The 23,799-nt window shown below is 41.8% G+C and overlaps 2 protein-coding genes across 6 annotated transcripts in view; one reads left to right on the top strand and one right to left on the bottom strand.

Moving 5' to 3' along the window:
• The window catches only part of KIAA1549 (KIAA1549 ortholog), a 204,651-nt gene extending 195,183 nt beyond the window's left edge, over nt 1–9,468 (top strand). For 4 of the 5 annotated variants that reach the window (XM_074940403.1, XM_074940388.1, XM_074940396.1 and 1 more), the window contains one exon: nt 4,302–9,467. In XM_074940403.1, the coding sequence (XP_074796504.1) occupies nt 4,302–4,556 (255 nt within the window). In that variant the 3' untranslated portion in view covers nt 4,557–9,467. Of the gene's footprint in view, nt 1–4,301 lie in introns of all 5 variants that reach the window. The other variant, XM_074940410.1, reaches the window with a different exon arrangement.
• Nucleotides 9,469–15,859: 6,391 nt separating this feature from the next.
• Nucleotides 15,860–23,508, bottom strand: TMEM213 (transmembrane protein 213). The gene is made up of 3 exons (XM_074940420.1): nt 23,340–23,508; nt 20,688–20,756; nt 15,860–19,711 (listed from the first exon to the last, which is right to left on the bottom strand). Exons 1-3 carry the CDS (start codon nt 23,419–23,421, stop codon nt 19,542–19,544), a joined length of 321 nt encoding a protein of 106 aa, XP_074796521.1. The 5' UTR covers nt 23,422–23,508; the 3' UTR covers nt 15,860–19,541.
• Nucleotides 23,509–23,799: the final 291 nt, after the last annotated feature.

The following is a 23,799-nucleotide window of genomic DNA, read 5'->3' as shown; positions in this document are numbered from 1 at the left end:
AGTTGGAATTGTGGGTGCTCAACACCTCTGAAAATCAGACAGGATGTAAATATGACTCTCCTCATGCTATGCAAAACATAGCTAACAAGGCCAAAATGGTCTGTTTGTCTAATGTAGCTAGATATCTGTACCCCTGTTCCGTGCTTAGGAATGTGGTATCCAAGTAACTCATTCCATTCTGGTCAAGGTAAGCATCCGAATGCTCGTTTACACCTGGACCGGCACTCAGCGGAGAGATCTTACAGGCTCTGTTCCATGCCTCTTCCAGTGGTATCTCAGGGTCCATGTTGGTTTGACAGCTCTCATAATTTGTCCTTCAGCCCTTTCCCCAGGCAGCTCAAGTGACTTTAGTTTTATCGGTCTTCAGGGCTTTTTTCTCAAGTGCTTATGGACCATTATATTGTTATTATTTTATTACTTGTATTACAGTATTGCTCAGACTCCAGTCAGGATCAGAGCCCCATTTTGCAAGATGCTAAGTAAACAGTTGTTTGTTTCAGACATCAATACCTATCATATACACTCTTCCAATGTTATCTCTATATTGTCATACATTTAATTAAATAATTTTTTCCTTGATAGACAGTCTCTTCATTTTCTCCCATCAGTTGTCTGAGTGGTTTGTGAGCATTTCAAAGCTTCTGGACCCATTTAAAAGGATTTTATTGCCCTTATTTTCAGTTAGCAGCTCTTGTTACCATTTCAAATAGGCACGCGTCGCTCTAATGTGGTTTCAGCAAACATCCTTTTCTTTAGTCAACTGTGGTAACATTTTAATTATGTTCCCTGCTCTTTTTCCTTTCTGACTGCTACAGTTTATATGCAGATGCTTATGAGGTTTTCTCAGTTTGCTTAAAAAAAAATTGTGCAGATTATAACATTGACTAAAACCCTTGTGACAGGGTCGGGCCAGATGGCTACAGGAGAGTAACAGAAGGCAGATATATTAGCCCCAGGTTAAGTAGGTCCCTTTTCCCTGGGTAAGGTAACAGGGAAGGTTCCAGAACAATCAGGAACTTTCTGGAAACAATTAAGGCAGACAGGATGATTAGAACACCTGCAGCCAATCAAGAAGCTGCTAGAATCAATTAAGGCAGGCTAATCAGGGCACCTGGGTTTTAAAAAGGAGCTCACTTCAGTTTGTGGTGTGTGCGAGGAGTTGGGAGCAAGAGGCACAAGGACCTGAGAGTGAGAGGGCGTGCTGCTGGAGGACTGAGGATAACGCTATCTGGCATCAGGAGGAAGGTCCTGTGATGAGAATAAAGAAGGTGTTGGGAAGAGGCCATGGGGAAGTAGCCCAGGGAGTTGTAGCTGTCACACAGGTTTTACAGGAGCCACTGTAGACAGCTGTAATCCACAGGGCCCTGGGCTGGAACCCAGAGTAGAGGGCAGGCCAGGTTTCTCCTCATCCCTCCAACTCCCTACTCGATACTGGAGGAGTTGAACTGGACTGTGGGTTCCACCAGAGGGGAAGGTCTCTGGCCTGTTCCCCGATCCACTAGGTGGATCATCAGAGACTGCGGGGATTGTTCTTTTTCCTTTCCCCATGCTGGCCAGTGATGAGGCTAACTGAGTGAACGGCAGATTGGAGCCATGAAAGTGGCCAAACTGAGGGCTGACGTGAACCTCTGAGGTGAGAAAATCCGCCAATAAGCGCAGGACCCACCAAGGCAGAGGAGGAACTTTGTCACACCCTACAGAACATCAGTTCTGTTGCTTGTCACAGAGCCCACGTGAATGCCTAGTGTGCCTCTCTAGTGGGGCAGTTGTTCTTTCCCTCCTTCTTACAAAGTGTAATTAAATGGAAAAAAAGAAAAAAATGCTAAATCCGTGCCCTAATCTGACGGTTCCCTGTAACAGAAAAGAAGTTTTTTTCTATTGTACCTTCACAGACTGATTTCTTTCGCTAGTTCAGATCTTTGCAATTCTCCTCTTTGGAAAGATGACATCTTTAAAAGTTTTCTTTGTTACAGTTGCGTTCCTCAGGTGTCATGTTTCCTGGATGCTTGGGACCCTTTCACCAACATTCTTCCTGCTCTCTCGCTCGCTCACTCTGTCTCTCTCATATGAACACACATTTCTGACATTATCCTCCACAGTTAGGAAGGTTAGAACTAGAATATTTTCTTCCCTGGTTGACACAGGTGGGTTCTGATTCTTTCGTGTTCCTGTGATGGATTCTATTACCTTACAGTATTCTTACCTCTGCTTTCCACAGTCTTTACTCTCGAAGATTTTCTCTGGAATATGCTAAGATATGAGTCTTCAGTCTTGCTTCCTGACCCAAAATCAGCAAGCAGGTCGCTACACTTCATCCTACTTTTCCACTAAGCTAATCCAAGAAGGCTTGATACAGACTCCTTTGAAGTCAGTGGGAGGCTTTCCATTGATTTCAGAGGGATTTGGATAGCTAGAACAAGTTGTTATATTTCTTTTAGGAAATAGTAAAATACAGCCATCACTGGTACTCTTTCTGTGTCAAAATAGAGCGCATTATGAAGGAGGAAAGAATTCTCATTGAGAAAGCATCAGTGAAGTAGGGTAAACACTTAACAGCAGTTCATGTTACTTTGATACTTATCTGCACGGTAGAAAACATCTTTGTTTTGGTAAGAAAAGGAAAAAATAATAGACTAAAACTATTTGCACAAATCCTTGTGCCTTTTTACTGGTAGATCATCTTCAACTGGTTGTCATAATCCATTTTATTGGTGGCATTGTGAGCTAGTGTGTCTCCGTTTTTATAGCCTCAGACTTGTTTAGAGCCCAACAGTAGCCACCTGTGCTTTTAATAAGATATTAAAAAACAGGCAACTTTAAAACTAAAATAATCAACAACCACAGTCAGCAAACATTCTCTTTTACTTCCACCAAGAAACCATTCCTGCAGTATACTATTGACTGACTGTTTTTTACTAGGTAAGAAGCTGAATTGTATAGTGACTTCTAATGTTAATGTACTCTGAAAATAGCTTAATTTGCTGGTAAAACCTCAGTGTCAAATGGAGTTTGTTTGCTTTTTTCAATTGGGACCATAGAACCTGTCCCTCTTCAATATAGAATTAGACTACCTGCCAAGTCTGCTAACCAAAGACTGCAGGTAAGAATTATTTTAGTGCATTTGGCCGGGATGCCTCTATTTTGAAAAATCAAAGCAGCAATTAATTTATTTCCAGTAACTGGAATTGTTTCTTTCTCACAAGCAAGATGGGATACCACTTATAACAGAAAAAAGTCCTACTTTATCCAGCATAAATCCTTTCATTTTCCTATCAAAGCTCCTTTCCCCAAAAAAACCCAGCTGCACTATACATGAGCTGTGCAAGATAGCATCCTACATATTATGAGGATGACTGTGATTTCAAGATTGTCATTTTAACAAAAATCCCAAGCCTATTCTTTAGTTGTCATCCATTACTAGTTTCAACTGCTTTGCCATATTTCTCCATTCACAGTTTGAGAGCCATTAAAAGAGACTACAGAGAATTTATTGTTTTGCTTAATGAATACAGTTTTCTTCACTAGGGTCCCCTCTTTTCCTCCCCCACTTAAACTAAGACCCTCTTTTGTTTCTTAAGCAAATAGCACTAGAGAACAAAAACAGGGTGTATTCCTTGTTAATTTGGGACAATTGGGCCTACACCAAGGCAATGTTTCTGAAACTGTGTAGCTCAAACAACTCTAGAGAGTGGAAAAATGAAATTTTTCTTGCTGAGTCTTTCTTCTAGTTCTACTTTTACTAATATGGGACCCTGTTGGTCTCAGCACTGTCCAAACACATGGTGACAGTTCCTGCCCTGGAGATTGCACAGTCTGAATAGACAAGACAGAAATGAGTAGGGAAAGGGAAGTACTAGTATCCCCATTTTACAGATATGGGGAACTGAAGCACAGAGAGATTAAGTGACTTGCCCAAGGGCCAACAGGAAGTTGATAGCAGAGAGAGGAATTAAACCAAGTCCAGTCCAGTGCCTTATCCACAAGACAGTCCTTCGTGACTTTCTCCCATCTTTTCTGTATTTAAACATCAGACATTAGAGAATGGCCAAATTTTTGTAAACCTTAGAAGAGAAAATGAGAATTCCTAAACTTAGGACAAGCCAGCAACTTATTTGTTTTGTACCTCACAAGCACAATCACCCTTTCACGCAGTAGGGAACTAGCAGGGGTTAGACATATCTCCGTGCTGCTTTTTCTCTCTCTCCTCTGCCTTTTGTCTTTCTCCTTTCTTCTCCTTTCTCAAGCTCATCTTATTTTGAATAGGAGGAACAATCACTTTTTTTTTTTTTTCCATTTTGCAGACACACATGTATGGACATCAAGAATATTCTTCCTCACCAGTATTCCAGATGCAGAGGACTTCGGCCAGACAGCCCTCAGCACCACCTGCTCATCTTCCACACAGCAGCCTTCAGGGACAGGGGCTCTGCTACACCACCGGTTCCAATGAGGACCTCCAAACTGGTCACTCCTCGGCATCTCTCATAAAAGCAATTAGAGAGGAGCTTCTGCGACTCTCACAGAAACAGACAACAGTTCAGAACTTTCACAGCTGATTTGTCATGCTCTTGCAAATCTGCCAGGTATCTGCTTCCTATGGAAGCAAGACTCAAAGGAAATCAGCAACGTTTTTCTTCTGTCATCAGAGTAAACTTCCACGGCACCAGAGATTACACTTCAGAAAAGAGCAGCAACAGAAGGAGAAAGAGAGATTTGTGTGGAGGCAGGGAGAGGGAGGCCAAAGTGGTATTGTCAGAGCTGGCTATCCTGCTTAATCTGTTAGCATTACTGTGCCCCTCTTTGGTTTGATCTAATGAACAAAATAAAACTTTAGGTCAAAAGCTAACCCTAAAAAAATACACACGCGCACACAAAACCCCCACCAAGAATAGTAGATGGTGAGACACCTTGCTTAAAGAAGAAGGCAAAGCTTTCCTGTTACCAGCAAGATGGACTGAATTAACATTTGATGAGAGATTACAAGAATTTTAACCTCTCCAGTGTTTTTAGTGAAGTGGCTCGTGTTGCTGCTTTGCGGGATTACAAACTATATAGGATCGGAGACATTGAAGGTGTGATCCAGAACGGGAAATCACCTTAATGACAATAACAGTAAGACTACTTAGGGGGGGGAAAAAGGATTTCTGAGCTACTTGTAACAAACCAGAACAATAATTGTTAGAGCTCTGTGTTTTCAAATGGAGCTACTCTCTGCACTCCTCTTCGTTTTTTTCTGGTGCTGAAGCTTCAAGTGTCCCTTCATCTTCATGTTTGCAAAGTAAAACCATGGCCTTTTTAAATCCAAGAATATATCTGGAAACTCATTCAGAGTGGAAAAGCAAAATGTCCAAAAAGAAAAGGCTGGATATTTATTTTGTTAAAAATACATTGAAATCTAGTTGAGAATTCTTAGTCACAGTTGAATTTTGGAGCATAAGTATGTACGTTTGTCTTCTAAACATAAATACTCTCATACTATATGCTTTCACAAGACGAGGGATAAAATATACTAATCTGTAGTTTGCTGTGTGGCCAGAAAGCAAGCCAGCCTGGGTGATGCAGGATCACCAGCACTAGGTATACATTTACCATAAACCACAGCTTACGCTGGGATCTCAGTCATATCTAGTGAAACTGAATCTTACAAAAGATAAAACTTGGGGCAAAGACATTTAGAATATTAACATAAGCTTAGATTTGTTGTTTGAGACCGTTATTTTATTTCTATCTGTTCCTACTGTCCCCATGGATGAAGGGGCACAGTAATGATGGTACATGTCTTGGAGTGTCTGTTATTATTTTTCCAGAGTTTAATTTACAATTAGCTATGAGTTTACTAATATTTGGCCATTGCACAATTGTAACCTGCATAATACAAGTGAAAATTCTGACTAAATTTTGGTTTGTTGGAGTATTTTTATTTTTAACTTACATCAAATTAAATCTAAAATGGTGGCATAGAGAAAGTGTAAGTTAATATTGGTCAGGAGGCTTAGGAGTCTCTCACTGAGACAGTGATGTTCTTGACTACTTGATACTAGGAGTTGGGATTTTCAAACAGAACCAAAGGATAGTAATGAATGGTCTGAACTATGGACCACAAAAGGGGTCATCAAGCAGGTGGCTTTGGGGTATGTCTGAATCTGCCTCATATAGATACCTTATTTGGCTGATACTTGAATCCGCATTGGTATAGTATGCATAGATAGCATTGTTATGGTAGGGTAACTATGAGGCTATGCACTTGCAGTCGAAGTGAAATTCTGAGGTTTATAATCAATCCCCCAGCCAGTGCTCCAAGCCTTCATGAGCCCAGATTGAATTTAATCCTGATGCCTGTATGGTTATGACCAGCGGAGCCATCAGGTCACTGAATTTTTATATTTTTTTTAAATATTTTAATATGACATTCTTCAAGATTTACCTGTTGACTTAGTGTATAACATGTCATCCCTGGTACAAACATAATGGATGAAACACTGGTTTCATACAATGGTTTGTAAAAGCAAACCCTAAGGATGCTTTAAAGAGAGACTTTCACACTGAAGCAAATTTGAAAAACAAGAGCATTAGCAGGGTGAGAAATGTACTTGGGTCAGTATTTGTATGTTTTGATATTACTGAAGACTGTTTATTGGGTGTTTCATTAAAACTTCCGTCCTTCACAGCCCAGATTCTCCTTCTAGAACCTGAAGTGAAGTCTGATTACTGTGCTTCCGACATCACTCCGCTTATGGTATCATTAATACATTGTGCTATTAATACATGATCATTGGTACATTGTGCAATCATTAATATAGTGTTCTGAGTTCACTCCAGGAGAAAATGGGCTGTTGGGTGTAAAATCTTTATTAAATGCAAATACTGTAACCAGCAAACATAAGTAAGAATTATGGAAGGATAGCTCTGAAATGGATGGGAGGATAGGTGATTTATGCCATACCCTCACTGCAGCAAGTGGAGAGAACGTTGGAGTAAATCATCACTTGTAGGGATGGGCGAACAAGCACTTTTTCTTCCCAGTTTAAACACTGTGAACAACTTGAGAAAGGTGAAGGATTTAAGTTAGTCTGTTAAGCTTTCTCTAGTATGAAAGTCCTTCTTTAAGACCTGAAGCGTTCATAGAGAAGTACAATGGAAAACACATGTAACAGGTTTGTGCCCGAGTACCGCTCTCAGACCTGCTAGAGACCTTATTTGCTATTCACCATCTATATATGGTCCTCTGTCTCCCAATGCCATTTAAAACCCTCCATGGAAGATGTCCAATGCTTCACTCAAAAGAATGGCCATAACACAAAGGGGTTGTGTACAGACTTTCTGCAACTGCTGAATTGTTGAAGGTTTAGGTGGCTCATGTGGTGCAAGAAAAGAGCACTGTCTGAAACAGATGGGCCAAGATGTGTATTTCCTCTTTAGAATCTAGGCAAATGATCCAGTACTAATCATGTACATGTTTACCAACCAATTGTAATGTTTTTAGTCACCTTTAAAAAGGAAACCGGAGAAGGAAAACAGAGTGAGTTTCAAGATGAGGGAGATTGGTTACCTAGGCCAACTAGGTGTCTGGTTTTGTCAATTGTCCTTTTTATTGTACTGTTGTGTTACAGCTTTGTGGACGAACAAAGGGTAAAATATAAAGCATATGTTAATGAATCTCATCAATCCCATTGAGCACTTGGCTAGTATGTACATGCAGAAGAAGCAGTGTTACCAATGCTTATATTTTAATTCCATGCTTACACCATTCTATTTTGTAGAAGCCTACACGCTCTCATAACCCTTCACAATTTTCCTAGAATTATTATGTGTATAGTCAGTGGTCAATTTGGAATATACAGGTGAAAGAAAGAAAAACTGGCAAAATGAAAGCTAGATTTTTTTTTTGTCAAAAGTGCTGACCTCTAGCCTGTTTGATACTTAGTTGTTGGAACTAACCGAAATATTTTAGACCTACGCTTTACGTAATTGATCGCATGGAGGTTGCCGTGTGTTTCCCATGCCTCCCTATGATACAACATAATTCACAAGGAGATTATACTAATAGTCCAGTGATAGTTTCAAAGATAGTTTTGCTTAGGAAACACTGCATAGCTTCTATGAGCGTGTGATTCAGAAAAGGGAACGTTGGTGGACGGATAGGCTTCATAGCAGAAAGTGTTCAAAATCTGGACTTCAGGGGAGAGGAGATATTTCAAAGTCCAGTCCTCTTGCTCCAGTGTCAGGACAGTTCGCAGCAAGGATTCATATCCAGTGTTTGGAGGGTGGCAGCTTCACCCAAGGTGCTCACTTTTTACTTCTACATTCAGACCAAGACTTCTGAAATTAAGCCCCAGAAGTTGTGCTCCTATGTCCACACTTATTTAGGTGTCTAAGTATGGACAGAGGAGCATAAATTTAGGCTCCCATTTTTGAGTCTTGCCACCCCTGTGTCTTGGGCATCTTTTGCCTATTTCTGGTACTTTTTATAATAAATGTAAAGAGGAAAAGGAAATTCTGTACATCACTATCACCAGCCTCTTGATATTCACATGTTCCAATGTGGCTAGAGATTAAAGCTTAAGGAAGAAAGGGGAAACCTAAATTTAGAAAGGACAATTTTCAAAGCAGTTCTATGGTTCGGAAGCATGGAGAGGACTTGGCTGCTGGGTGCCTGGTCTCCCCTGTGCATGCACAACATTCTTTGAAGTGCAGTTCATGTCAGAAAAATGACTGTAAAAATTCATGCTCAGCAAATCTGCTCCTCATGTACATTCAGTCAGATCTTGCTCTAGTGTCAGAAGTAAGGGTGTGTTTTATTTTTGTGTTACTTTTTACTCCTTGTAACTCTGTAGAGTGATAAGCTCTGGTAAAGTGAACTGGATTCTGCTGCTGCTCACATGTCCACAGAATCATTGAGTATAGCTATGCTACAAACAGAAAAGGTTTTTCAATCGATGTATTTAATCTGCTTCTCTAAGAGGCAGTATCCAGGTCAACAGAAGAACTCCATCTACACCGGGAGTTTGGGTGACCTAACTGCATTGCATAGGACACAACATTTTCCAGAGCCCGTAGCGACATAGCTAGGTTGATCTAATTGTTAAGTGTAGATCAGGCTTGAGTTCCAGTAGTTGATCCATTTTTCTATCCCCATACACCAGTGCAACTCCTCTGAAAACCATTGTGTTGCAGAGATGTGAATGAGGGTTAAATTTGGCCCAAAGATCTTTTGTTTCAGAGTAGCAGCCGTGTTAGTCTGTATTCGCAAAAAAAAAAGGAGGACTTGTGGCACCTTAGAGACTAACAAATTTATTTGAGCATAAGCTTTCGTGAGCTACAGCTCACTTCATCAGATGCATGCAGTGGAAAATACAGTGGGGAGATTTATATACATAGAGAACATGAAACAATGGGTGTTACCATACACACTGTAAGGAGAGTGATCACTTAAGGTGTGCTATTACCAGCAGGAGGATGGGGGGGGGACCTTTTGTAGTGATAATCAAGGTGGGCCATTTCCAGCAGTTGACAAGAACGTCTGAGGAACAGTGGGAGGGGGGGAATAAACATGGGGAAATAGTTTTACTTTGTGTAATGACACATCCACTCCCAGTCTTTATTCAAGCCTAAGTTATTTGTATCCAGTTTGCAAATTAATTCCAGTTCAGCAGTCTCTCATTGGAGTCTGTTTTTGAAGTTTTTTTGTTGAAGAATTGCAACTTTTAGGTCTGTAATCGACCTAAGATTGAAGTGTTCTCCGACTGGTTTTTGAACGTTATAATTCTTGACGTCTGATTTGTGTCCATTTATTCTTTTACGTAGAGACTGTCCAGTTTGACCAATGTACATGGCAGAGGGGCATTGCTGGCACATGATGTGCTAGCCGGAGAACATCCAATCTGACTTTCAGATCCCAGGGTGAGTTTACAGGTATGTGGAATTGACTGAAGAACAGGAAACATGGAACCCAACAATGCCTTTTTAAAGAGTCACTCCCCAGAACAGAAGCTCAATTGAGAGTTCTGTTGAAGGCCAACAGACAGAAAAGTGACTTTAGGGCACTTACTCTAGAACAGCACGCTAAAGGTCTCTGCCTATGTAGCTTGCAGGGCTGCAGTATTTAGTTTTGGTTTTGTGTGTTGTTTACTGATGCCTTATTTCGCATTTAAAGCAAATATTTCTCTTGGAATGGCTAACCCTATTTAGTTTTCAGTAGTTCTTGCCCCATAACTGGAGGTTTATGTTCAGACTACTCCTCCCTATTGCCTTGATCAGTATGTTTGAATGGATGAAGTGAAGGTTTTCTTCAGCTTATGTATGCTAAACCGCTATGAAAATGTAATGTGGGTTTTTTGGTTTCGTGTTATTTTAGCCTGTTGGTAGTTACTTAGCAAAGTTTCAGTGAAATGAGAATCAAGAGAGGATGGAAAAGAGACTGAGGACTGAGAGTTGTCAGGTTTCCTGTGGAGCTATACTTGTGGCACTCCTATGTCATGTTCCACTGGCCATTTCCTTAACGTTTTTCCTGTCATTTCTGAGGCAAAGACGGAATTGGCTTCTCTGTCAGGCTGTTTATTTTTTAGTGTCCTGTGATGTGTGTAATTTGAGAGCAATAGCTAGATTTACCATAGACTGTGACCTTGCTTTTCCTTCTACTGGTATACAAAACAAAGTATCATTATATACAGCAATACATTAACGTTGTTCTGGATTTAAAAGATAGACCTGGATGAAGTGTGGTTCTGTAGTTAAAAGAAAACATTGAAATAGTAATAAAGCGGGAAATTACTGAGCACTGGCAACAGGAAAACAGCAGATGGAGTTGTGAATTAAGCCACCATCTGTGGCAGTTTAAAAGATGTAGCTTTGTTGTCAAACATTAAACCAATTAAAGGGTTATCAGCTATGAATGATTCTGGCACTTAAAATAGTGGAATAGCAAACAAACTTATGGATTGATTGGTATAGGAGGGGTTAAACTGTGTGACCCTGATTAAAGTGATACCAGATAAGTTGGTAACAGATATTTATAGAGCACATTTTATCAAAAGTTCCCAAGTGTCGTGACATTCATAAACCCATTTACAAACAGTGATAAGTTCTGTACTCATTGCAACGTTTCCACTTCTGCTGTTGAAGGTGGGAACCTTTACACAACACATTGCAACCGTTCAGGATACAAAGTGAAGAATCCCCTATTCAGTACAAACTACAGGGGAGTTTCACCTAATTGGAATTTAGCCAGGATGCTGGTGCCAATCATCTTGCTCTGGTGAAAAGTGTAGCAGGATTTTTAGTGACCACAAGTGTTGAAGGATATTTGTCCCTTCAGAAAGAGAGCATTTCCAGCAACACAGTGCCTCCTAACGCTACTCAAAGGTGTTGGTTCAGAATAGGTGGGGAGACAAGAACACCACTTCCTGAAATCACCATTACCACTTCCTGTTGCATTCTGAGGTGGGATTTCGGAAGCATTCAGCACTGAAGCCAGTGGGAGTTTTAATATTGACTTCAGTGGGAACAGAGTTGAGGCTAGTGTGCAGAGCACATTAGAAAATCCCACTTCTATTTGCCCATGAATATCTCTCATCCTTAGCATTGCTCAGGCTCAGGCCTGCTCAGCTTTTGAGATATGACAGAATGGCAGCCTGAGTGGTAAGGCTAACAACTTGAAATATTGCACTTACTAGAGCATTGGAGAATCAACTGAATATTAAAAGGTTTCAGAGTAGCAGCTGTGTTAGTCTGTATTCGCAAAAAGAAAAGGAGGACTTGTGGCACCTTAGAGACTAACAAATTTATTACCTTACCCTTAAGTTTTTACTCTTATACACTTAATATAACAGATGTTTTAATTACACTACCCTGTCAGAGAAGATGAATCTCTGCTGATTGGCTCTGTTAGTTGATACCATATGCATGAACTTCGGTAAGTAAGAAAGGGGGGGAAGTGAGGTGATACAGTGAATAATGTAGTAGGTCCCTTAGGGCTGATGTGCAGTAACCGCCATTAGTCAGCATTTTCAGCTGATTGCAGAACAATTAGAACTTAATGAATATGACAAATGGTTCCAAACTAATCAGCGTGGTATTTGTAATGTAACTTCTTTGGCTCAGACTGGGGGCCGTCCCAGTGCTATAAGTACTCTTGTACCTTCGCTATGGCCCTCATCCAACAGAAGACTTCAGTGGGCTTTGAGCAAATGAGAGTTATGTAGTGAACAGCATTTGAGTCTCTGCCATTTGGTTCTTGATTTTGAATTACAGCCTTGATGATGGTGGGAATAGGGCACCACTGCAGATTCCAACACAGTACAATGAAACTGCAGTCCTCTGCAACAAAATTTTCAAATGCAAGTCTCTTCAGTCAGGCACCTAAATAAGTGATCTGGTTTTCAGAGTTGAAGATCCCTGAAAAGCCACTTTTGTTTAGCTACTTAAATGTGTATTTAGGTGTAAATTTTATAAACCACCGAGGGAAAATTTTGTCCCTATTGCTTAGAACGAAGGTATGGGAGTTAGGAGGACCCTGTCTGTGCTGGTGAGTCACTACATGACATAGTGATGTCTCAGTCAGCTTACTGTGAACACTGACTAATAACTAGGTGCCTGGTTTGCCATTGCTCTGTACCTTGTGTAGTCATTTATACCAGTGCAAGTGGGTTTAAGATGCTACCAGATCAGAGTGGTTGAGTTTTACATCTCCTTTTCACTGGTGTAAATGACTGCACAAGGCACAGAGCAATAGAGAATCAGGCCCTAAACTCTGAGTGATGGCTCACTTTTGTAGGGCAAATAAGTATATTATAATCCCTGATTATCAGGAAGATACTGGGGCAAAAATGTAGCTGAGTGCCTATTCTGTCAGTTCTTCTAGAATGGATTCAGAAGAGGGAGGCGCTACTGATGTGAGAGACACGTAAGTCTTATTTCATACTAAAAGCTTTATTTCTTACCATTCAATCTACTATGAATTTCCGGCTGTAGAGAAAAGCCCCGGAAGACTCAAATGCCAATGTTTTGTGTGTCTGCCTGCAATAAAATAACACTTTAGCATTTATAAAGTGCTTTATATCTTCAGAGAGCTTACAAACATTAACAAAGGAAAATGAAATTTACTAGCTTTGGTATTGATTTGAGCTAGGGCATTCTGAGCATGCTGATGAAGAGAATATTTTCCTAACAGATCCTGGGAACTGTTGGGTACAATATATTACGTTAGTGACACCCTACGAGTCAGGGATTCTCAATCGATGTCTTTGTGTGGACCACAACTTGACAGAGAGAGAGTGCCTCAAGCACACCTCTGTTCCCATTCACCGTCATGTGGACCACCTCCACTTCCCGTTCATAACTGCCTGACATCCCTGTGTAACGTGGAAGTGTAATATTAAGAAAGTATTTGGCTGAATGTTTAGCTGTTACTAATTTGATCTAATAACTAGAGACTACAGGGTGAACAGATGTCCCGATTTTATAGGGACAGTCTCGATTTTTGGGTCTTTTTCTTATATAGGCTCCTATTACCCCCCACCCCCGTCCCGATTTTTCACACTTGCTGTCTGGTCAGCCTAAGAGACTAGGAAAGGCCAGCACCATGTGACCAACCAACTCTCCATACAATACCAATGGTCCATGGACCAAGGTTGAGAGTCAAATAATGTGGTGGGCAATGTGGTTTATTGTAGACTTGGAAGTGCCTCTGACACCGAAGTATGTTATGGAAAAAAGCCAGTGGAGGGGAAAGAACTGTCATGTAAAGTGCAGTCATCAGCGAAGAAAGATTAGTTTATGGAAAGATAAACTAGGGAGTGATTAAAATGGCATGTTTTTCTCTAGGAAGCCAGGGGAGTTTCACAGGACTTTTGGATTGTCACAACAAACACTGAATGCACCTATGGGGTGGAGAACTGGAGAAAAGGGTATAGAGCCTTGAAGTTTCAAAAAACACTACAAGATGTGGAGATGACCAAAGGGTTTGGAGGGTGAGGTGGTTATGGAGCCTAGAAGCAGAAGGAAAGAGTTATGATGGGAACACAAGATTGAAGGTAGGATGACGTATGTCTGTCTCTTAAAAATATAAATATATATATATATATATATATCACCAATACTTAGGAATTATAGAGTTTTTATGTGGTTAAAGTGCTGTGCAAATCTTATATAGTGAATATGAAAGTGTTAAAGGGAAACCAAGATCAGAAGGGAGAGAGAGAAACAAGAGTGGTGACCAGAATAAAAGGGAAAAGAGAAAGAGAAAGTCATTGAGGAGTGTTGATATAATCTATCCATTGTTTCCAAAAGGTTAACTTCAAAATGCCCAGGCCGACTGCTTAAATAATTCTATTCTATTTTTGAAAAGAACCATATTGCAGGAGCATGTGAAAAGCCCATGTATTCTCTGGCAACTAGATCTAAATTATGTTGCAAGTGTCCCTGGTTTCTGGGGTTCTCTAGTGTGGCAAACTCAAGCTTCTGTGGCACCTTTTGGTAAGTATAAAAATGGAGGCTTCTGACTAACTAATACAGTGTGTAGCGTGTTGTCGTTTTAGTTTATCCTGCCCCTAATTTTCAACGTGCTGCAGATATTTGTATGGCAAAAACCTAATTGTGTAGCTGATGTTGGCAGAGGGAGAAATTAGAGGTTTCCACAGTTGAGGAGGGGACAGTTGGAGCTTTCAGAATGTGGGACAGCGAAGGGGACACTGAGTTTTGGCACTCTGGAAGCATTTTAGCTTTCGTGACGTATGGATGCATCTCTTCTTTCCCTCCCTCTTTGAGTCACCGTATGTCTATGCTATAAATGCTGCAGCTCTGTCAACACTGGGGCTTAGGTTGGCTTAACTACATCTCTCAGGGGAATTGAATTTTTTACATCATCGTGTGACGTAGCTAGGGTGACCTAACTTTTAGATGTCAACCAAACCTCAGAAGTGACTTTAGGTTCTGAAGCAGAAGTTGAATTCTTACCAGCAACATTTTGCAGCCCCTGCCCTATTATTTGCCATTGCATCCAACACAAATGAGTTAGCTGGATGTTTCTTTTACAATGATCAGCAGTGAAATGCTGATACTTAATTGCGAACAATTAAACTGACTTCCTTAGGGTTCAGAGTTGACATCCCACTTAGATGAAGGGGCAGTTCTACGGCTATTGTTTCAAGCTGTTTGCAGACTCAGGAAGACAGTACTGCATTGTTTACGCTCAATCACATTTGGAAGGTTATCAGCGTGACATAAGGGCTGGAAACTTATTCTTTTTAAAGTGAACGTTTAGATACCGGTTCACATCTGCAGCAAGGAGTGAATTCTATGGCAGATGCTGAAACCTCTGAATCATGGAATACAGGAGGTCTTGAGCATATAGTTCTGAGCATAATTGTTGTGGCTTCCCATGAATGTCTGCTACTGTCCTTGGTTATAATGGAAGTAATTAAGTATACTACTTTAATGAAATCTATTAACTTCTTTGGCTTAAAAAATCCCAGCTCTTAAAGTCCCAGTACAGACCATCTTTTCTTATGAAGTTAATCTCTGTCTTCACTCTGTACATTAGATGCATGCAGGAAGCTCTGGTGTTTTGCCAGCTTTCATCCCTGTGGTGAACTTGTAAAGTGCAATCATTGTAAAGTGCAATTGATTAATGTGTAGCCTATTCAGTAAAACCCCAAAGAACAGCCCCTTGATAGAAACAGTGAGTGAGTAGTGTGAGTAATTACCAGAACAGCGGTATCGAGAAAGATGAAGAGTCACGCATGAAGTGCTAATCAGGTTAGCCTTGAGTTAAGGAACAAGGAAAAACCCTAGTCAGATATACAGTATTTGGATTTATTGTATTTCAGAGCAAGTTAATGTATTTACACCAGAATCATTTGCTGCGACTAATGCTCATTTATTTCAATGGCACTTGGTGGTATTAGAAAAGCTGATCAGCTGCAAGCCTCCTGCTGCTCTGTTCATCTTATTAGGGTGCATAGAACTCTCATTCTGTTTAAGCTAATGGCAACTTTACTGGATATTCCCTCCCTCTTTATAGGCACTACATCTCATGCCTGGAATTGGGAATCTTTGTTACCCTCATCAAAAGCAAATAGAAGTCTGCTGGTTTGACCAACAATCATAAGATTCACACTGGGGTTATTCAATTATGTTTATTTGTCTTACCATCCAAATTCAACCCTTTTTGCCTTTTCTGTGTTCTAATGGCCAGGACTGGATTACATGGGTTAGAGATGGGGAAGACATTTAGTACATCTTCCTGCCAATGCAAGGTGGTTCTGTGCAGTGCACTAGTCAAGTTCTAAATGATTTGAGCATTGGGACTTCCATCATCATCTGTGGGAGGTTATTTCACAGTTTAATAGATCACTTGGTCAGTCTGTGTTCATTTCAGCATGCTTTGTCTTAGACATTTGGGGACCTAAAACATCTTAAACAATCCGATAACACCCGTACAGTATGTACTAGCTTAAGAGTTGTGAGGTTTATCGCAGGTGAAAATGAAGCTTGCACACAAATTAGTTGGGCTTAATGTTCTGTACTGTGAAAGAGAGATTGGTTGGCTTTGCTAATTTGTAATGCCGAAACTAAAGGTTGGGACAGCTGGGGTATATTGGTATAGCCCCACTGGAGATCAATAAAACTATGCAGATTTACACCAGCTGAGGTTCTGGTCGGATATATTTATTATTAGCAGTATGACTGTAGCAGACTAAATGCTTCATGGTTTTGCATAAAGAACACAGTTGTAAAAGGTGCTGTACTACTGAATCGTCTTTGGCTTACAAATGAAAACTGGACATCTTATTTGTTGTGTATCTTCACATTGATAAACCTTCTGTTGTGATTTTGTCAGTCAGAAAGAAGCTATTTAGCAGCTCCACAACATAAATCCTACGGTGATGTGTTTTCCACCTCCCAAATACGCTAACAAATGTAGCGGCACATCACAAATAAACTTTTGGTTGTACTTGGGTACTGTGCACTGTTGTGCACCAGCTCTGAGGTACCCTGCTGTGCATATGACAGCTCATTAGTTATTTTTCTATTTATCTTTAGAAGGCCCATTTCCAGAGTCCTTGGATACAACCTTTTATTTTGCACTTTCTGCAACTGCTGTCTAATTCTTGAAGTCCTGTTACTGGAAGACCAGTTGGCTATTTGCCGTGTGTGTGTGTGTGTGTAGATTTTACATTGTGCTTGTCTCTCACAACACGTGTCATCATTGCAAAAATATAATACATGCCTCGTTGACAGTCTCTGTTTTTAGAAGAGTTTTAATTACATCATAACTTACTGTGTACAAATGGGACTGTTAAATTGTTTGCACTGGTAGCCTAGGAGCTTTTTGTATACTGCCACCACTTCTGAGGACCCCAGAGCATATTGGTGATGGTAGTATTATACTCATGACATTCATAAACAGGACTACATTTTCCTTAAGGGCCTGATGCAAAGCCCGCTGTAGTCAGTGGAGTGAGTCCAACTGAAAGGCTATGGATCAAGCACCAAATAGGTATTTAAAATCATATGCTGTACTGTGTAGTTGTCTCTTAGTAATGTCAAATGCAAAGGGTTTATGCAGCTTGCAAACAAGGCCCTTGTACTACATAAGAAATTTACACAGGAGTGGGGATCTGGGATATATCCATTTAATAACAGAAATTCTAAATAATTAATTTAGTCAATATAATTCAGACCTGCCTTTTGCTGAGAATGGGAGGCTGTTGCCCCATGACACTGGTGTATAAAGTTTGTTTTGTGGTGGAATTGCACCGTATCAAGAGCCGTGATTTTTTTTTCCGAACTTAGCTAGGGTAGTGAAAGAACTACAGAAATCATAGCTAATCCCACTTCCAGCAGCCGCTGATCTATTTCTAATCTGGAGAACAATCTCCCTAAAACTGCCGAAGAACAGAAAGGGTTCTGCAGCAGGTAGATACTAGGCAGTATATGGCGTTTTTGACAACACACATCATGTTGCAGTCAGACCAATACACATTAAAATAATAGATCAGGACAAAACCATTGTGTGTATATAGCTGTAAGATTTGTCATTCATCCGTAATTTACAGTGTTTAACTGTCAACTCACTGTTCTTTCAATCAATGACGACAAAATACAAATCCTTTGTTTCTGTAAGTTTGTAAATATACAAGTTTATATATATTTTTTGTGAAAAGGAGTAGTTGGCGGGTCCAACACTAATATTTGTCAGGTGACTGTTGCTTTTGTTTAATTTTTGCATGTTGAAATGGTGAGGTTTTCTTGATGAGCGATGTTTTGTGATTGTTTCCTACTGGTATTTCTGCGCATGTTTAAAAAAAAATCACAATAAAAAAGCCACAAAAGAATAAAGTCCTTCCTTTTTCATGCTTCATTTCCTGATGTTAAAATTTCAGCTCAGCGTTTCTCTCCACAGAGGAGTTACCTTGTATTAAATGGTGTCTTGTTAGGGTATATACCCTACCCAGCCCTCTACACATCTGAGCAGTGCCTTGCAGGTCCCACTGCCTCCCCACTTTTCACTGTGCTGTGGAGCTACATGTCCCTACATGCCGCCACCACCACAGGTGTAGACAAGGTCTTAAAGGTTGGTTTTTTAATTGACTTGAGCCTTGTCTAGACAGGAAAGTTGCACAGTTGGAACCGGAGGTGTGAATTTAAGCTGATTTAGTTAAAAGGGTGCAAACCTGTTGTGGACGCACTTACTTTGGTTTAACGGTGGCTTTTTTGGATTTAGTTTAAGTTGATCTTGATTATTAAAACAAAATGATGCTCTCTTAAACCAAAGTGAGTCCAGATGGGTTCACGGTGGTTTAAATATATAATTTTAAAAATTGTTTAAATTAAACTGGTGCAATTCTGAACTGATTCAAGAGAATCCACAAACACAAGTTTCACTAGCTGAACTAAATCAGTTCTAAATTAAGCCAGCACAATTTTATTGTGTAGACAAGCCTTGAGTGTCCACACAGAAGTCTGCACTAGTTTAAATAAATCAGTTTTAACGCACTTTTAATTTAACCAGTGCAACTTTTGTGTGAAGACAACTCCATAAAAGCCGTGGAGTTACATCAATTCATACCAGCTGAGGATTTGGCCCAGGTTACATACTCTTAAGTATGGAGCTGCTAATGGTGGGTCTTTTATAAATAAAATTAGCTTCACTAACGTGTTGTCTGCTCAACGGTCAAAAGCTGTGTACTGAACTGTCCTCTGTAAGTGTTATGTGGGCTAGTGATAGGTGAATTGCAGGTGGCAAGCTCATAGCAGAGTACAGGTATCCAGGAAAGAGGGCATTCTGCATCATAGGACTAATTGTAAATTACTACAAGGGACTGGAATCCACTCCAGGACTTGGTTGGCTCAAGCGGATCAGCTATAAAACCTCCTGGGGAAGGCACTACCATGCCTCGCTTGGATCTGGACCCATTTTTAGTATAAGAGGCCTGACTGTACTTTACTTTCTTCAGCAAAGCAGTTCAATTGCTTCTTAACCCATCTGCTCTTCCCTGGATGACCTTGGCGGATGCTGGTTCTTGCTGGCTTGCCACATCTCATGCTTGCAAATACTTGGGTTCATCGGGACTGAGTTTCATGATCTTATCCACGCAGAGCAGGATGAGAGTCAGAAACCAGAGGCTCCAGCCAACAGCAGCTGCAATCCAGCCGTACTCGTCTACCCCGAGCTGGCAGCAGTTGGCTACATCCGGGCAGAATTGCACATCTGATGGCAGAGAAAGCAAAACGAGCCATCCAGGTCATTTTACACAGAACAGACTTCTCTTTGCCAGAGGGAAGGTGGGGGAATGACTTTTGCATGTACCTGATCCTGGCCTCTACATTCTGCGCTCTCCAGCTCCTCATGCCCCAGTTTTACACTCTCTGGCCAACTGCCTTCATTTAGCTGAATGCATAGGGTGGTGGGGGACAGTATTAACCCTCCCATTCAAGAGCTGCTGCTCCCTCAAGGGGGCATCCTTTGAAAACACCTAGTTCAGCATCTGTCCACTGACTGATTCCAGGGATGGACTAAGGTAAAAGTAGCTGTTCCAAGAAAAAAAGCCAGGGGGGAGTGAAGGCAAATCTCATTTATGTGTGAGTGAGTGGGGGGTCATTCTGAAGCAGGAAAAAGTCCGGTGGAGGTGCATGGCTCACAGAAATATTTGGCACCTGGGAAAGAGGATGAGATTGGAAGCACTGGAGCAGCTAGCAGCTGGAAGGAGGCTCTTGGATTAGTTAAACTCAGTGCATTAGGTAGTTTGGGGAGGGATTGGTAACTGGGGATTGTGGGGAGGGGACAGTGGGCTCTTTAAGAAGGGTTTTTTTCACACCCTACAGACATGGCTGGTCTGGCTGGGAGGGAAGGGGCTCAAACCACTGGGTGCCTGAGAAAACAAAGGTCTGGTTTGTGTGGAAAGGGATGTGGAACCAAACGCTATGCAAACTGAATTAGTCCAGGCCCGTGAAAGTTGTGAACCTGGGCTGACTGGTCCCAGGAAGCACTAGGCCTCAAAAGCCACCCATATCAGGTGAATTTAGGATTCTAGTAAAATGTTTCACAGAACTTTACCCATAACCTGAGCTTTCGGTTAAGTGCATCATAGTAATAAATCCTACCCCATAGCTGCCTTTCGATGCTTTTTTTGTGTAATCTCACCACTAGGCTTAGGAGCTGTAGTAATGAATCAAAGAAGTCTTACCAGGGCATGGCCACTGGCTCCCATTGCCCCCATGGTCTGTCAAGGAGACACTGGAGCTCCTTTCGGCCTCTGGAAGGAAAAAGCACAGGAGAAAAGGGTTCCGTAGACTGAAAAACAAAGACAGGAAATGGAGAAATGTCTTGGCCCGGCTGGAGTCTGCTGACCACAGGCAATCTGATGATGATCCTCTTCTGCAAGAAGCACTGGGGAAAAGAGCTTTTTCCTGTGGCACAGGTGAAATGGCAGCGCATGGGGTTTTCTGCCAGGGCAGGTGCTGTCTCTGACAGTGCATGTTGTTCAGCTGATCTACAACTCACTAGTGTGGGAGGAGGTTGCCCCTTGTCTGGCTGTTGTACGTTGCCAGTGCTTCTACTATTAAAGCCCACAGTTCCCAAATGTGTGTTCTAGGATGCTGTCTCCTCTGGGTTCCCTTCCCCTCAGACCACCATTGTCAGCACTAGCTTAGAAAGGAGCGTCTCTCGTCACGAAAGACCTAAAGAATGCTTCATTTTTTTTATCACATCTCCGTTGTGCCCAGGCACTCTACAAACAGGAAAAGTCAGTCCTTGCCCCCAAAAGTTTATAGCCTAAATAGACAAGACAGCCAAATAGTGGGAGGGAAGGAGATACTATCTCGTTTGTACAACTGTGGGAATTGATGCACAAGGAGAATAAAGCTGGGATTTCTAAAGGAGCCTAGGAGTTGTCTTCCTTCCTTAGGCCTCTTTGAAAATCCCCACCTGAATGAATTGTCCAAGGTCACACAGGAAGGCTGACAGAGCTAAGAACTGAACAAGGTCTCCTAAGTCCCAGTCTAGTGTCTTAACCACAAAACCATCCTTCCTCTTTTGGTTTGGTTTTGTTTTTCAGGAATTTTGTTCCATGTTTTTAGAAATCTAGAGCCACGAAACTTGAGGTTACAGGAAATACTAAAGAAATCTTCCCGCTCAGAATAACGTTCTTGTGTGCCACCTTTGACTTTGGGTCAGTTGGCCTCAGGGAGTTGCGAATCCTGTCCTTTCCTCCGCACAGCTATATCGAGAGCAGCTTAGAGAAGGGCAGGAGCAGTCTGGACTTCCAGTTCCTTTTCCCACTTCTGCTACAACTTGCTGCATGACCTTGGACAGCTCACTTCATCCATTTGTGTTTAGTTTTTCCACTCGTAAAACAGGGTTAATAACTACCTCAGAGGAATGTTGTGAAGCTTGTAAAATAATGTGCGATCTTTGGAAGAAAGGCACCACGGAAGTACAAAGCAGCGTTGTGGTTATAATCTCTACTTTTACAGTCTATCTCAGGGGTGGCCAGCCTGAGAAGGAGCCAGAATTTACCAATGTACATTGCCAAAGAGACACAGTAATACGTCAGCAGCCCCCCATCAGCTCCCACCCTCTCTGCTCCCAGTGCTTTCCACCCACCGGCAGCCCTGCCAATCAGTGCCTCCCCCTCCTTCCCCGCACCTCCTGATCAGCTGTTTTGTGGCATGCAGGGGGCTCTGGGGGGAGGAGTGAGGGCATGGCAGGCTCAGGGGAGGGGGTGGGAAGGGGTGGAGTGGAGTGGGGGCAGGGCCTGTGGCAGAGCCAGGGGCTGAGCAGTGAGCACCCCCTGGCACATTGGAAAGTTGGAGCCTGTAGCTCCAGCCCCGGAGTTGGTGCCTGTACAAGGAGCCGTTAAAATATTAACTTCTGAAGAGCCGCATGTGGCTCTGGAGCCACAGGTTGACCACCCCTAGTCTAGCTGAAAAAGAGCTACTGTGAAAGCAAACTAAGGGTACAGCTACACTGCAATAAAAAGCCCATGGCACTGAGTTTCAGAGCCTGGGTCAGCTAACTCAGGCTCATGAGGCTTGGGCTGCGGGGCTAGAAATAGCAGTCTGAATGTTCAGGCTCAGGCTGGGGCCTGGTCTCTGACCCTCCCTCCTCGTGGGCTCCAGCCCAAGCCTGAATGTGTATCCTGCAGCCAGACTCAGCTGAGCCAGCCAACCGCAGCAGTGCTGTGGGGCTTTCAGGGTAGTGTAGACGTACCCTAAGTAGCCCATCTTTAAAAATCTGCTAAAAGACCTAGAGAAATTCTGACACCTAAATGGACGCAATATCCTGAGAGGAAAATACCTGCCCTGTTTTAAGCAGCCACTCCTCTCAAGGGAGCAGCGAAAATCAGTTGTCTGGAATAATTAGCAGTTAAAGACTGAACCAAATTATACTGAAAAATGTTGGATACTTTAAAGTGGTCGCTTAACCCAGCAGGTTGAGTATGGAAGCCACATGTCTCTTCTGTAGCTGCCTCCAGTACTTAACATCCTACAGAGCAAATTACAGCTGAATCAGCAGACTCGGTCTGTGGCACTGTTAAAGTACATGCCTGGCAAAGGCGCATGGGAGTTTTGAAAAACTGCTGCATTTAATAACATCAGATCTCTTCAGAACGATACTGTGAGTGCTCCCCTCAAGGAATCCTTTTGCAGTAACTATCACTAATTTTAACCAGCACCAGTTCTTTACACTTCTTAGCTAAGGGACAGAGGCTTATTTCTTGCATAAATCAAGAACAAAATCTTTGTTTAGTCCGTTAATCACCTGAATGCTGAGGTGCAAGGCACTCAAATACCTAGGTGACAACTGCAGTATAAGAACCTAAATAGAACAGAATTACCTGCTAAGTAAGAACTCAGAAGAATGATGGAGAGGAAGACGAGGGTGATGGTAGTACAGGGCACGATGGTAAAGAGCTTCATGCTGGAACCCTGGCCGAGCAGCTGTGCTAATCAATATGCAGTCAATGGCAGCTCTGAAGGTGATTTTGCAGGTCCTTGATAAAATTCAAGCCTAACATTCAGGGGGAAGGGTGGAGCAAAGGAAATTCCTGTTGCCAGTACACCTTGAACTTTCCTATCACGTACTGTACAGTGAAAGAGAAGGGCTTTAACCAAAACAAAAGTCTGTGTGTTGGCAGCCTTCAGGGTAAGTTGATTACAAACAGTGCACCTGGTAAAGGTTCCCTGAAGGTCAGGCCCCAGTTCCTGACAGGATCACTGTAGTAAGAGATAGGAAAGACCTATTGGAGTCAGGTTTCATCCGATGAAGTGAGCTGTAGCTCACGGAAGCTTAGGCTC

This window comes from Natator depressus, chromosome 1 (assembly GCF_965152275.1).
Source record: "Natator depressus isolate rNatDep1 chromosome 1, rNatDep2.hap1, whole genome shotgun sequence".
NCBI classification, from domain to species: Eukaryota; Metazoa; Chordata; order Testudines; family Cheloniidae; genus Natator; species Natator depressus.
Note: the sequence above shows the minus strand (reverse complement) of the source record. Positions and strands in the feature narration are given on the sequence as shown.

Bases quoted from the DNA above. Each gene is read 5' to 3' on its own strand.
- TMEM213 (XM_074940420.1), bottom strand. From the start codon at position 23,421: ATGAAGCTCTTTACCATCGTGCCCTGTACTACCATCACCCTCGTCTTC. The intron at 20,757-23,339 runs GTAATTCTGTTC...TTTTCCTTCCAG, and splicing joins TCTGAGTTCTTACTTAGCAG to AGGCCGAAAGGAGCTCCAGT. The intron at 19,712-20,687 runs GTAAGACTTCTT...CTCTGCCATCAG, and splicing joins GAGCCAGTGGCCATGCCCTG to ATGTGCAATTCTGCCCGGAT.